Consider the following 12035-nt stretch of genomic DNA (forward strand, 5'->3'; position numbering starts at 1 on the left):
TGTCCACAATCTGGGGCAAGCGTGACTACGCTCAGACAGATCTCCAACCACCATGGCAGGGCCCTCAAGGGGCTCTGCGGGGAACTTGCTCTGTCTCTGCCAGAGATAACAGCCATCCTGGTGCTGCAGGGAGACAGTGGCACACGTGCCTAGCATTGAAGGATCCCCCTTACATCACAATCATGCTCACAAGCTCAGCTTCCATCACTCCCACCCTCGGGCCTGCAAAGGGAACCATGAAAGCGTGACCAACCTGTGAATGACACAGACACTGCCTGAGCCCATTGCCCTGAGTGTGACTGACACAGTGGCAGTGCTTGAACCTGCAGAGAGCCTGAGCTTATTGCTCTGACTGGGGGGAGCAGCTGCCCCTGCAGTTGTATCTGAAATCTAGACAATTTACATCACAACACTTAACTCTCCCCCCAGATCACTGCAGCACAAACATCCAGCCAACACACTTTCCCCAGTACCAGCTGGACTCCCCTCTGCTCCCCCGAGAATGCCAGCGATGCATTAATAAATACGACCACGGTGACAGGTGGCACTGAATTTAATGGTCAATCAATCCCACGAGCAGAAGGGCTTGGATTTCATTACAAACGCCCCCATTTTTATTTTAAACGAAGCAGCCCCCACACGCAGTACCTGGCCTCAGGACCGAGGCCCAGCGTCCGGCCTCCAGTGCCACAGCAGCGAGAGCAGACAAGATGGCTGGAGCCCCTCCCCGCCTGTGCGGTGGGACAGTGGAAGCATGTCTCATTGAAGGGGCCCCTGGCAGGGCATACTCTGCTCTTCCAGGAGACGCAGAGGCCGGCTCTGCCCACAGGGGCAACAGCCCAAAGGAGCATGAACCTATACAGGGAGAAGGCAGGGCCTTATACTGCCACAAGGCCTCTCCCCCCCACCCAATACAGGATGGGGGAGTCTCTGGGCCAGACTCAGCTCACAGCACATCACCCTTGGGGATGAGGGGCAGAGGCACCCCAGTGATGAGGGGGTCCCTGGCAGGGAAGCCAAACACAGCCCATGGGAGGGCTGCTCTCCTCACTGTGGCCACACCACTCCCCTGCAGACGCAGCTCTGGGCAAGGGGAGGGAAATCGTCTGGGCAGAGCCACATCCCGCTTTGCCCATGTGCCCCCTCTATTCCATGACCAGCCTGGGCAAGAGGATGGCAGCTCGCCCTGAGGCAAGGCACTCTCAGCGCTGGGGGCAGCACTGAGGGGACAAGGCAACGGCGGCAGATGAACCTGCCAGCAGGTCTCTGGGTGCCTTGCACTGGCAGGTGGGTCCCTTCTCCTGCTGACCCCGGCCAGGTGCGGGGGCTGGGCAGTGCCCAAGGGGCTCAGTCCAGCAGCACCTTGCCCAGCTCCCCCTTGCGGAAGGTGCGCAGGAGCTCGTAGGCAGCAGCAGAGTAGTCGGGTGCGAGCACGTTCACGTCCCCTGCAAGAGAAGGTGAAAGCTGTAGGTGGAGGGGAGGAACAGCCTGGGCCACGGCCTAGCCCTGCACCTCTTGATGGGCTCCAGAGTCCATCTGTGTGCTGCATGGCCCTGCCTCCGTGCGAACCGACATGCACAAGAGGTGCTGGATGCTTTGCCACCACACACCAGGGCTCAGTGATCCTCCCTCTCCGCCCTCATGGTCACCAGCCTCCATCGCCTGACTGGCAACTCCTGCCAGCCCCCACGGCCTGGCCTCTCCTCTTCAAACAATCACCCTGAACACAGATCTCCAGCTGACAGCAGCTGGGGCTCCCCCAGAATCTCCAGCTGGCAATGGGGGGGAGATTCCCCTTCTTCCCCCCACCCATGGGCCCTGCAGCCAGGGGGTTCCCTTGTCCTCCTCTCTCCCCTTTGGATCTCCAGGTAGCAGGGCAGTTACCCACCTCCTGCCCAAGCTCTCCGCCTGGCATTGGGAGGGTCACTCCACTGCTTCCCCCCCCACCCCGGCTGGCAGTCAGGGCTCTCCCCCGTCCCCCATGGGGTCCCTGGCCTCACCTGTCCCTGTGAGCACCTTCACTTTGTGCATCTTGCCCAGTTTCAGTGCCACCCCTTTCAGCACGCTCTCGATGTCGTCGCAGGGCTCGCCCAGCCCGTAGCGCTCCACGTAGCTGTGCCAGGGTGGCAAGAGCTGGTCAGCACGGCCGGGCAAGGGCAGAAGCACCAGCCAGCCAGGCCAGGGCGCTGCAGATTTCCCTCAGAGCACCTCAGCGCCCCTCGGCCAGGGCCGGCAGGCTGCAGCTCCAGAGCGGGGTTCACTGCCCAGCGCCGGGTGCTCAGGAGTGTGCAGGGAGATGATGTGGCTGCCCAGAGGGCAGGGCCAGCACTGCCCCACTCCCCAGCCAACTGCAGATGGGTCCCTCCCAGTTCGGCCCCAGCAGGCACACGAGCAGCTCTACTGCCACCTCTTGGGGACTGCTGCTACCTGCATCACCTTGCTAGCTACCACTCTACAAGGGCGGCTGGCTAGGAGGGGCACTGGGCAGCAGGGCTGACACCTGCCCTTTCCAGGGGGAAACCTTCACTAGCAAAGCCACTCAGAAGCCCCTGCCCACCCCTTTCAGGAGCCCCAGGGCCTGCAGAGCAGACTTTCTGGCCATAGCTTTCAAGCCAGGAATGCTATGCCTCCCAATGGCCACAAGGGGGAACTGAAGGCACCAGCAAAGTACAGCAGAGCTTCAGCCCTTTCTGGGACAAGCACTACATTTTGCTCTGTATCTGCATGATGCTGGCAAACCAGCTCTTGCTCAGGCTGTAGGCCTCAGCCAAGCACGGACAAATTCATTGCTGGAAACCAGTCCAGCTTCCCCATGTGTCAGTATGGCAAAGAAGGGTACTGAACTTAGAGCAATGTGTTTAGACTTCATGAAATGCCTGTAAATTGCTGCCTGCATTAATCTCACATGTAACAGCTTTATCACATGCTACAAGGTAATACTTCCATTTTTGATTTATAATTTATAATTGTTTGCTCTGAAACTGTGAATCTGTCAGGAGGAATGTCTCTATCAAAACTAAATGAGCCATCGTGGGACATCACAATACAAAGACTTTGTTAACTTTCCCTTCACACCCAAGAAGAAGCTACCTGCAAAAGGGCTAATTCCATTAGCTTACTTTCTGGAAGAAGGAAATAAAAATAGCTAACAAGAAAATTTTTCATCTCGTTTGCTGACTCTTGCGGGGCTGGAGCTACAGAACAGAAGCAGAGACCTCCAGGGTCAACCTGAGTTTGCCCTAAAAGCCATTCCATGCTGACAAAGTCCTCCAGCTCTGTCACCTTTTAAAACCATTGACTAACTCATTTGTGCATATATGTTTGCCTATTTTAACCTTGTAAGACCTTGCTCATTTCTTTTCTGAGTGAACACATCTTTAGTTAGTTTACTACAGGACTGGCCACGTGTGTTGTCTTTGCTGTGAGATCTGAGGCACAAATGGGACAGGGAGCAACTTGAATCTTTTGTGATCAACAACCAGATATCACTAAATCTAGCTTGCCTGGGTAGCAAGACAGACTGGAGAGTGCAAGGGGACGGTCTGTGACTCCATGATAAGACCGTTCTAGTGGTTCAGGAGTTCACACTTGCTACTGGATTGGTGAAATCTATAGAACATATAACCAGCTTGAGGGGTCTGCCCTGTTATTGACAGCCTGCCCTGAGGCTGGCACGCGCAGTGGTGAGCTACTACAGACAGTGTGATACTCTGCATACCACGTGTGCTGGGCACCCTCTCCATCTCCTGCAGCCACTCATGGCAGCTCAGTGCAGGGGCACTGCCACCCAGGCTCACATCAAGAGTGGACAGACCCTGTGCTCTGGTAAGGAATGTCTCCCCGGCAGGAGCTTGCCCTGCAAAGGGTGTATGCACGAGCAGACTCCAAGCGAGAGTGGAGGGGTGGCACAGGGGAGACATGGGCAGCAGCCTGCCCTGCCCCAGTACCAGAGGAGCCCCTGGGGACTTGATGGATGAACCCAGCCAGCCCATCAAACCCCACCCCAGGATGCTGCAGCAGCCGGGCACTCAGAAAGGGCTCACCTGAATTGCTGCTGCTTGTTCAGCGTGTACAGCAAGTAGTCAGCTATGACATACTCGCCCACCAGGTGGTCCCGGATGGCCCCTACAAGAGACAGAGCAAAGCCTGAGTGCCAGCCATTCAGGCAGACAGAGAGCAAGAGACAGCCCTGTCCGCACTGACCTGGGGACTCCTCGACTCCTCTCCCACGGGACTCCAGCCGCCCGCTCTGGGGCCGGCTTGGGCAGCCTGAAAATATATGCACAGGGCACCTCCGAGGCATCGCTGCCTGGGGGCCACGCCGGGAACAGCCAGGCTCCAAGCCCAGAATGCCACAGTGACAGGCACAGGATGGAGGCCTAGCAAGCAGTTCCCCTGGGCGATGAGACGCACCATTCCTACTGAGCTAGAGCCTGCAGCACCATGCCCATCCCTGGGGCTACCCCTGGGGGCAGGAGCCCCAGCACCGGCTCCTCTTGTCATTCACCAGCTGCAGCTCACAGACAGCAGGGGCAGACAGCTGGGCTGGAGCACCCTGTGGGACTGGAGCACACATCCTGGGTGATGCGCCCCTCTCCAGAAAGCTGGAAGCAGCAGGGTAGGTGGACAGGGGGTGGCTCTTCTGCAAGCACCAAACAATGACAGGTCTCAAAGCAGGGACTGCGCTGCCTACACAGCACCCTGCTGCCCGGGCCTGTCAGCTGGGGTGGAAGGCAGCCCCCCTTCCCCACTATGCCCCTAATCACGAGCTCCAGGGCTTTCTATCCATCTTCGCCCGACCTGTCGATGATCACCCACAGCCAGTGAATGAGGACAGTCCCTGGCCAGAAGCAGCTGCAGTTCCAAAGCCCTTCTCACCACACAAGGCCAGCTTCATGCCAGTCTCCACGTTCTCTATTCTCGGAGACAGTACTCCAGGGGTGTCCAGCAGGTACATAAGGGGCCTCTCGGAGACCTAGACAGGCAGAGACAGGCTTGTTAAGAGGCTGTGCGGGATGGAGGGTGGAGTGTCTCACTCCTCCCAGCCCAAAGCTGAACTCTGAGCAGCTGCACTGCACCGGCAAGGATTTATTCCCCCCCACTGGTTGGCTTGGGAGCGGCATGCAACAATTCACCAGCCTAGCATGAGACTCTATGGAGCACGAAGAATGATACTGAAAACAGCCCCGTACAATCAGGCACCCAAGCTCCCCCCAGAGGGTCCTGTGAGCATGTTGCCATCAGCCCAAGGGCCAGAGCACAGTACAGAGCAGGGCAGATCCCAGCCCCCTCCTACACTAGTCATCTGCAAAGAACCCACACTGGGCTGGTGTCCTCCTGGCTTTTTCCTGGCATATCCAGGAAGGTTAAACACTAGGTGTGGAGCTCTGATGCCTGGCTCTACTGGGGGACAAATGGAGGTGGGTTAGGAGCTCCCAGCTGTTACCCAAAAGGGTGGGATCACCGAATCCTTAGAGAGCTCAAACCCCAACATCCCTGGGGCTGCTAGAGGGCGCCCCAAGATAGCAGGCCCCAACTGACTGATAGTCTGCATAAACATCGCCTCCCTCCTGAGGGCAGCAGGTCTGCTAGAGCCAACCCAGAGAAGGCCCGAGCCCAGAGCCATTTCCTCTAAAGGGGACCGTTACCAGCGGTGCAGTCTGCAGAGAGTCCAGATCCTGGCATGCACTTCACTGTAGCCCTGGCCAAACAGTCTGGTCTGGGGGCCCAGCTCCCAGCCCCATGTTTGATCACTATGGGGCCAAGGGAAGGCCTTGTCTGCAGCACACAGCAAGGCAGCACCCCAGAGCTGTTTTGGAAGCTGCCAACCCTGTGTTGTCCTGGGGCGGGGGATGCGAAGGGATCTCAACCCGGCCACCTTCTGATCATTTCAATTCAATGCCTGCACTGTGCACGCTCGCTACACCGTGCAAGCACACACACGCCCAGTGCATGGCCGTCAGCTGCAGGGGCAGAGCACCCAAGGACAGTACCTGGATTCTGGTAAGCACGGCCCTGGTGATCCCTGGCTCTGCACCGACCGGGGACGCCTTGCCTTTAGGAAAAGGAGACGCTCTGTCAGCTGGAGAAGGAAGCCGCGCTCTGGCTCTCAGGGCAGCGATGGAGCTTTGCCATTGGCCTCACAGAGCCGGGGGAGCCCTGTGTGTATCAAACCAGTTTCCCAGCCGTCCCTCTGATTGGCGTGCCTCATGGGAGTGATATTGTACAGTTGAAGCCCTGTTCAGCCAGCAAATGTTTTAACAGTTCCCCCCCGCCCCCTCACCGGGGTTTCCTTCTCACTGCTGCTGCAACAAGCACCCTGGGGGAGCTTTGCCAGCCCCTCTGCATCCTTTGCAGAGCATCAGAGCAACAGTAGAGCAGCTGCAGAGAGGGGAACAGGAGCAAGCAAGAGCCCAACTCCTGCTGCCTCCCAGCTAAACACTGGCTCAGCCCAGCTCCGCTCAGTGAGAGACACTGAAGGGCCAGGGAATGGATGCAGCATGCAGCCTCACTGTGAATTGTTGCTAGGACCCTGACCCCCTCCGGGGCCGCACTGCAGGGCTGACTCGGCACCTGGGGGAGTTGGTTGCCTTGCAGGAGAGGGATGAAGCACTAGGAGGTTTGATGAACCACCCTAAGGACACTCCGAGTCCAAAACCATCCCCAAGGCCATCCCAAAGCCTCAATTCCTGGATGCCCCCAGCCCTCCAGAGATTTGTGACCCCCAGGTAGGGGGTGCTCTCCCTCCGAGCTGCAACAGGAAGGCACACCAGCAAGTACCTTTTCTGAGGTGCAGCCTCCGCATGGAGTTGATCACGGAGGATTTCCCCACGTTGGGCACGCCGATCACCATGATGCAGTACTCCACATTCTGGAACAACAAGAAGGGAGATGGATGAGCTGCTCCCTCCCTCAGTAGCAATGCCAGGTGGCACCACACCAGGCTCCCTGCTCCCCCTCAGCTGGTCCCCAGATATGCTGGGGGCACTGCACCAGGCTTCCCATCCCACTCAGCCAGACCCCAAATATGCCAGGTGGAATAGGCCCTCTTTGGGCACCATCGACATGTCTCATGTGTGCACAGGCTCCTGATCAGCACGCCCAGCTGGACAAGGTCTCTGCTCATCTGGGGAATCACACAGCAGTGTGGGGGTCTCACTTGCACACTCATCCCATTGTCACTCTTGCCCATTAGCTGACCTCAGCTCTCTGGTAGCGTGGGCTGCTGCTGACCAGATCCGTGATGAGGGGAACGATCTGCAAGGCAATACAAAGACAGATGCTAAGGAAAGCAATGGTGGCTTTGTCCCAAGAGGGTATGTACCCTGCCGTTAGATTCCCTGGCCAGCACAGTGGAGTTATTAGCAGCTAGGCAGAACTCACTGGAGGGACAAGCAATGCACCAGCTAGTGGGAAAGCCAGGGACTCCTCTGAAGCTAGCATATACTTTAAATTGGCAACAGCTTCCAAATGAAGGCAATTACAGGATGGAGAGTGATATGGTGAGGAGAATCCTTCCTATTCAGCCTTCATGTCCAACTGTGATCAGAGTACACCTTTAATGCAAGCAAAGCAGGGGAGACTGGTAACATTTACACACACTAGATATGCAGCATTTTGTGGGGACTGGTACAGTTAAGGGTGTTACTCGTTCAGTATATAACATTGTCCATCCAGGGGAAGCGCTCCCCTAAAGGGACAGCCTATTACCTAATAGACCTTTTCAATTGCTAACTATTCTTCATTTGGAGTTGTCCCAGTACTTAGCACAGTCTCTGTGCGTTAACATTGAAATGTATGATTATTACCCTCTTCTAGAGTCACCCGAAAGACCTGCTTTCACTGCTGGTGGGACTTTAGCTTCTCACTGTAAATAAACCAAACCCGCTGGGTAGCATTTATTTTAATGAGGTCTCATTTCAGCCAGTGCAATCTGTCCACACTGCAGGGGAAGCGAAACCTTCAGGCTCCCACCTTACACTGGATTGCTCTCCATGCAACCAACAAAAGTCTCAGCAAAAACCAGCACTACCCATCACATAGTGCGCTCCTGGAACATTTTGGAAAGGAACCAAAGCAAAGGTCAGATACGGCAGAGGCGTTCCTAGAGATACGCTGAGAGGTGGAAATGTATGGCGGGTTTTGTTCCACAGAAAAGACAAGACTCTGCTCTGCCCTCTACAGGGCAGATGTCAATGGATACCGAACTCCTTCTGCATGCCCAGATCTCCCGCTGGCAGGACAAAATATGGGAGCTGAGGGCACCCATGCAGGTCTGAGAGAAGTGTTTGGCCACAGACATGGCTGCACGAGCATTAGGGTCACAAAAATCGAGCCTGACCCTGATGTCCCTGGCATGAGTGCCAAGATCCTACTTCTGCATGTACCGCAATGGCTGTGCCTACCACTGGGGCACTGCTCAGGGAGGCACACTGGACAGATGTCAGCAGGCAGTGCTGCCCATATAGTCTCTCAGCAAGTCTCTCAGCTGGGGGCAAATGCACTCAGTGTACAAGTAAGGAGATGCTCTTTCTAGCTGCCAGTATAAAAAATTCCCCTGGGCTCAGAGATTCAAGCTGGGCTCTAAGATCTGAAGTCAACAATTCCAAGGCTATGTTAGCTAAATCGGGAACTTACTGCAGTCACTAATGGGACCAGATCTGACCGAGATGCCTGGGGCACTGAACTGCTGAGAGCAGCATGGCTTTCCCTCAGCCCCAAGCAATTACATCTCAGAGTGGACACACACTGTAAGGAATTGTGGTTAGAAGAGACAGGAGCTGTTACCTTCTTAACATTTTCATCTTTTATGCAGTTTGTGAAGAGGATGTTTTTGAGACCTTCCTGCTCCAAGCGCTCCAGAATTCTCTAACAAGAAATGAGAGAGATTTCCATGTCACAGAAAACAATGCCCCATGGTACCCCCCGTCACACGGGACAAACCAAGGTAAAGTCGCTCAGGCTGGAGCTAGCTGGGGTGAAGTGTGCAAGCCATCAATTTGCTTGAGTTACCCTTCGCACAGAAGGCACAATAGTAAAACACAAATGTCTGTTCAGCTCCCCACTACCTATCAGGAAAGCATAAATGTTAGCCAGTTGCCCATGGGAAACCTCCCCTCTCCCCCCACTGCACACTGGTTGGATGGGAGCACCTAGCAAGACAATCTTTGCAGAGAGCTGCAGCTGACTAAGACCCTGTAAACAGAGTACAAAAGATATGGCCTGTTTGACACTCTGGGGAGTTGGATCGCCTTAGCGCCATCTTGATGGACTGTGGCCGCAGCCTGCACCCACAGCTTAGTGGTAGGAGATGGAGGGCTAGAAGAAGAGGGAATAAGTGAAATTGCTGAAGGGAAAACCTTACTTAATACTTTAAGTTTCAAATGCTTCAACTATTTATCCTGGACCTTTAATAAAAGGTAAAATTGCTGTTTCATGGTGTGTTTGCCATGGCACTAAACAGGCTGAGCGAGGTCTCTGTACACCACACTCCGAACCTTGTTTAACACGGTTTAATATTAGGACCCTGACTAGTTACGTTAACATGTTTGGCTCACAGATTCCATCCGCATTAACACAACAGATCCACTAGCAGATCTGTGGACCCTGTGGGCTGGTGCCAGGGCATCCCCGTCAGGGGCCAGACCTGACTGTGCTCTCACCAATTCTCCTGTGATAACATGAAATACAGCTGCACAAGGCTCCTTGCAACTGATGTGCATTGGCTATGGTCACTCTAGACAGCCTGCTAGGAGGCACCATGGAGCTGGTACCCACAGAGCAGATCTACACTGAAAACAGTGTAGCGCTTCAGCAAAGATGCTACTACACTGACGGGAGAACATCTCCTGTTGGCGTAGCTAATCCACCTCTGTGAGAGACGGGAGATCTCCTGTCGACATAGTGCTGTCTGCATTGGGTGGACTGCTCACGAGTGCGGCTCTGTCACACCCCTGCGCGACCTAGTCACACCAACGTAAGGCTATAGCTAGACCTGGCATCCGTCTAAACGTTCGCTCAGGGTTGCAAGGAGAAGCTGCGCCCGCCCACTAAACAGCGAGAAGATGCTTGTGGAGAGCGGGAGGCGAAAGCCGCCCTGGAGACGGGCTCTTACCGCTTTATGAGTCAGATCAGCCAGGTCCATTTTGTTCAGCACAAGCAGGTGAGGTCTGATGCCCAGCGCCTCCTGGAAGGCCGGGTTGCGGCCGGAGAACGGGATGTGCCACCGTTAAGGAAGCCAAATAGCCCAGCTCCCTGCAGCGCCAGGGGGAATCTCCGCCCCGCCCGAGACAAACCCCCGCCCCGCCGGCCCCCCACACCGCCCCAGGCCCCAGGCTCCCGAGTCCCGGCCGCCGAAGGATATGCGGGCATCGTGCACCTCCACGAGACAGTCCACGCTGCGCAGCGTCTCCCTCATCCGCCGCAGGCCTGCCAAAGAGGAGCCGGGTCAGCCCCGCCCGCCCGATACCGCGCCGCCACCCCCGGGACCGGCCGGCCGCGAGCCCCCCGGTGAAGTTCTCGCGAGTCGCGCCTGAGCTGGCTGGAGCCCAGCCGCCCCGCGACCCCACCCACCTTTGGCCATGTGCCCGGGGAACCAGGCGGCCACGTCCCGCCCGCCGAAGTCGAAGCACTCCCGCCAGGCCCGCAGCGCGCCGGCCGCCAGCCGCATCCCGCCAGGCTGGGAACAAAACGAAACGGCCCCGGGGGCACTGGGAGGGGAGCGCAGGCGGCGGTGCGTGTCACCCGCAACACCACCCGCCCTGCCAACTTCCGCTTCCGGCCGCTCAGAGCTCGGGGGCGGGGCCCGACCGAGAATAATGGGAGGAGCCAAGACGTCACGGCCGGGGCGATGCCTCACCAACCCCTCTACTGGGGAACGGGAGCGCCCGTCCTCGCCTAGCAACAAGGCCGGCGTAGGCGTATCTCACCTCAGCGTGGTCGCCCCGCCTCTTCCCTTCCTCCCGCGCTCATGTGTGACGCCATTAGGGGAACGGCTCTGTGACGTATATTGGGGCGGTGTTGAGGGGTGTTGTGGCGCGCGTGCGCCGCACCAGAGCTGGGCGGCCGGCCTGAAGGTGAGGGGAAGCGCAGTGGGAGGGGCAGATCTGATGTCGGGCTGGCACCGGGGCTGGGCGGGGCTGGCTGGTAGCGGGGGTACTGACAGCTGCTCCCCTGACCTCTGCCCCTTCTCTCCCCCAAGGCAGCGATGGCAGCGCCGCAGCGTGAGGGGCAACCAGGAGGTGGCACAGGGAGTCTGGATCCATCCCCTGGCTTGCCGGGCACGGTGCCCCCAGCTGGGGCAGTGCCCCCCACCACCACCCCTGCTGGGGCAACGCCCCCTTTACCAGGCACAGGCCCCCCTGCCAGGGCAGCTCCCCCCATGGCTCCCCCTGCCAGGGCGTCACCCCCTGTTCCAGGCACAAGCCCCCCTGCTGGGACAGCTCCCCCCACGCCAGGTGAAGCAGTGCCCCCTACACCCGTGCTGCCGCTGGATGATGTGTGCTACCAGATTGTTTGCACCAACTGGTACTAGAGCTGGCCAGCGCCACAGCATCTGGTGGGCAAGCCCCAGAGCCCAGTGTGCCAGGCACCCAACAATGCAGATGGACTCCATGTCATCCCCAGCATCTCCAGGAGCACCTGTCGCTGCTCTCCTTGAAAATGACATCCTGCCTACTGCTGCATCTGATGCTTTGAATAAAGAGCCAGGCTTAAAGCTGCTGAGTTCCTGTCTTCTTTCCTGCTACCAGGCTCTCAGGTCTATTGGCTTTCCTGTTGATCTCCCCCAGTCACTTGGGCAGCAACCCCTTTTGTAACCACAGGGCCTTTATCACTCCCCTGCACCCACAGAAACTTTCTCTCCCAAGGGGCCATATCTCCTCTCGTCCATGCACACTTGTCCTCCCTTCTTGAGGAAACCCATTCACTCAGGCAGAATCCTTGTGACTGATACAGCAGAGATGGAAGAGCAGGGATTATAAACTTCCATAGGTCAGACCCTTCGCAAATTGTCACCCTTGCTGCTTCTTCTCTGA

At 57.1% G+C, this 12035-nt stretch overlaps 1 protein-coding gene across 1 annotated transcript; it reads right to left on the minus strand.

Annotated features, from left to right (window-relative positions):
• Nucleotides 1–535: 535 nt before the first annotated feature.
• On the minus strand, nt 536–10851 carry MTG1 (mitochondrial ribosome associated GTPase 1). The gene is made up of 11 exons (XM_067538803.1): nt 10573–10851; nt 10362–10428; nt 10115–10217; nt 8788–8868; nt 7201–7257; nt 6781–6871; nt 5994–6055; nt 4879–4975; nt 4044–4125; nt 2001–2113; nt 536–1445 (listed from the first exon to the last, which is right to left on the minus strand). Exons 1-11 carry the CDS (start codon nt 10667–10669, stop codon nt 1348–1350), a joined length of 948 nt encoding a protein of 315 aa, XP_067394904.1. The 5' UTR covers nt 10670–10851; the 3' UTR covers nt 536–1347.
• Between the last annotated feature and the right edge of the window lie 1184 nt (nt 10852–12035).

Source organism: Emydura macquarii, unplaced genomic scaffold (assembly GCF_026122565.2).
Source record: "Emydura macquarii macquarii isolate MOO-44397 ecotype Brisbane River unplaced genomic scaffold, CSIRO-AGI_Emac_v2 contig_67, whole genome shotgun sequence".
In the NCBI taxonomy this organism is placed as follows: Eukaryota; Metazoa; Chordata; order Testudines; family Chelidae; genus Emydura; species Emydura macquarii.

Coding starts and splice junctions, on each gene's coding strand:
- MTG1 (XM_067538803.1), bottom strand. CDS start 10,669: ATGCGGCTGGCGGCCGGCGCGCTGCGGGCCTGGCGGGAGTGCTTCGAC. Junction 8,869..10,114: donor CTGATCTGACTCATAAAGCG/GTAAGAGCCCGT, acceptor ATTTCTTGTTAG/AGAATTCTGGAGCGCTTGGA. Junction 6,872..7,200: donor CACGCTACCAGAGAGCTGAG/GTCAGCTAATGG, acceptor TTGTTGTTCCAG/AATGTGGAGTACTGCATCAT.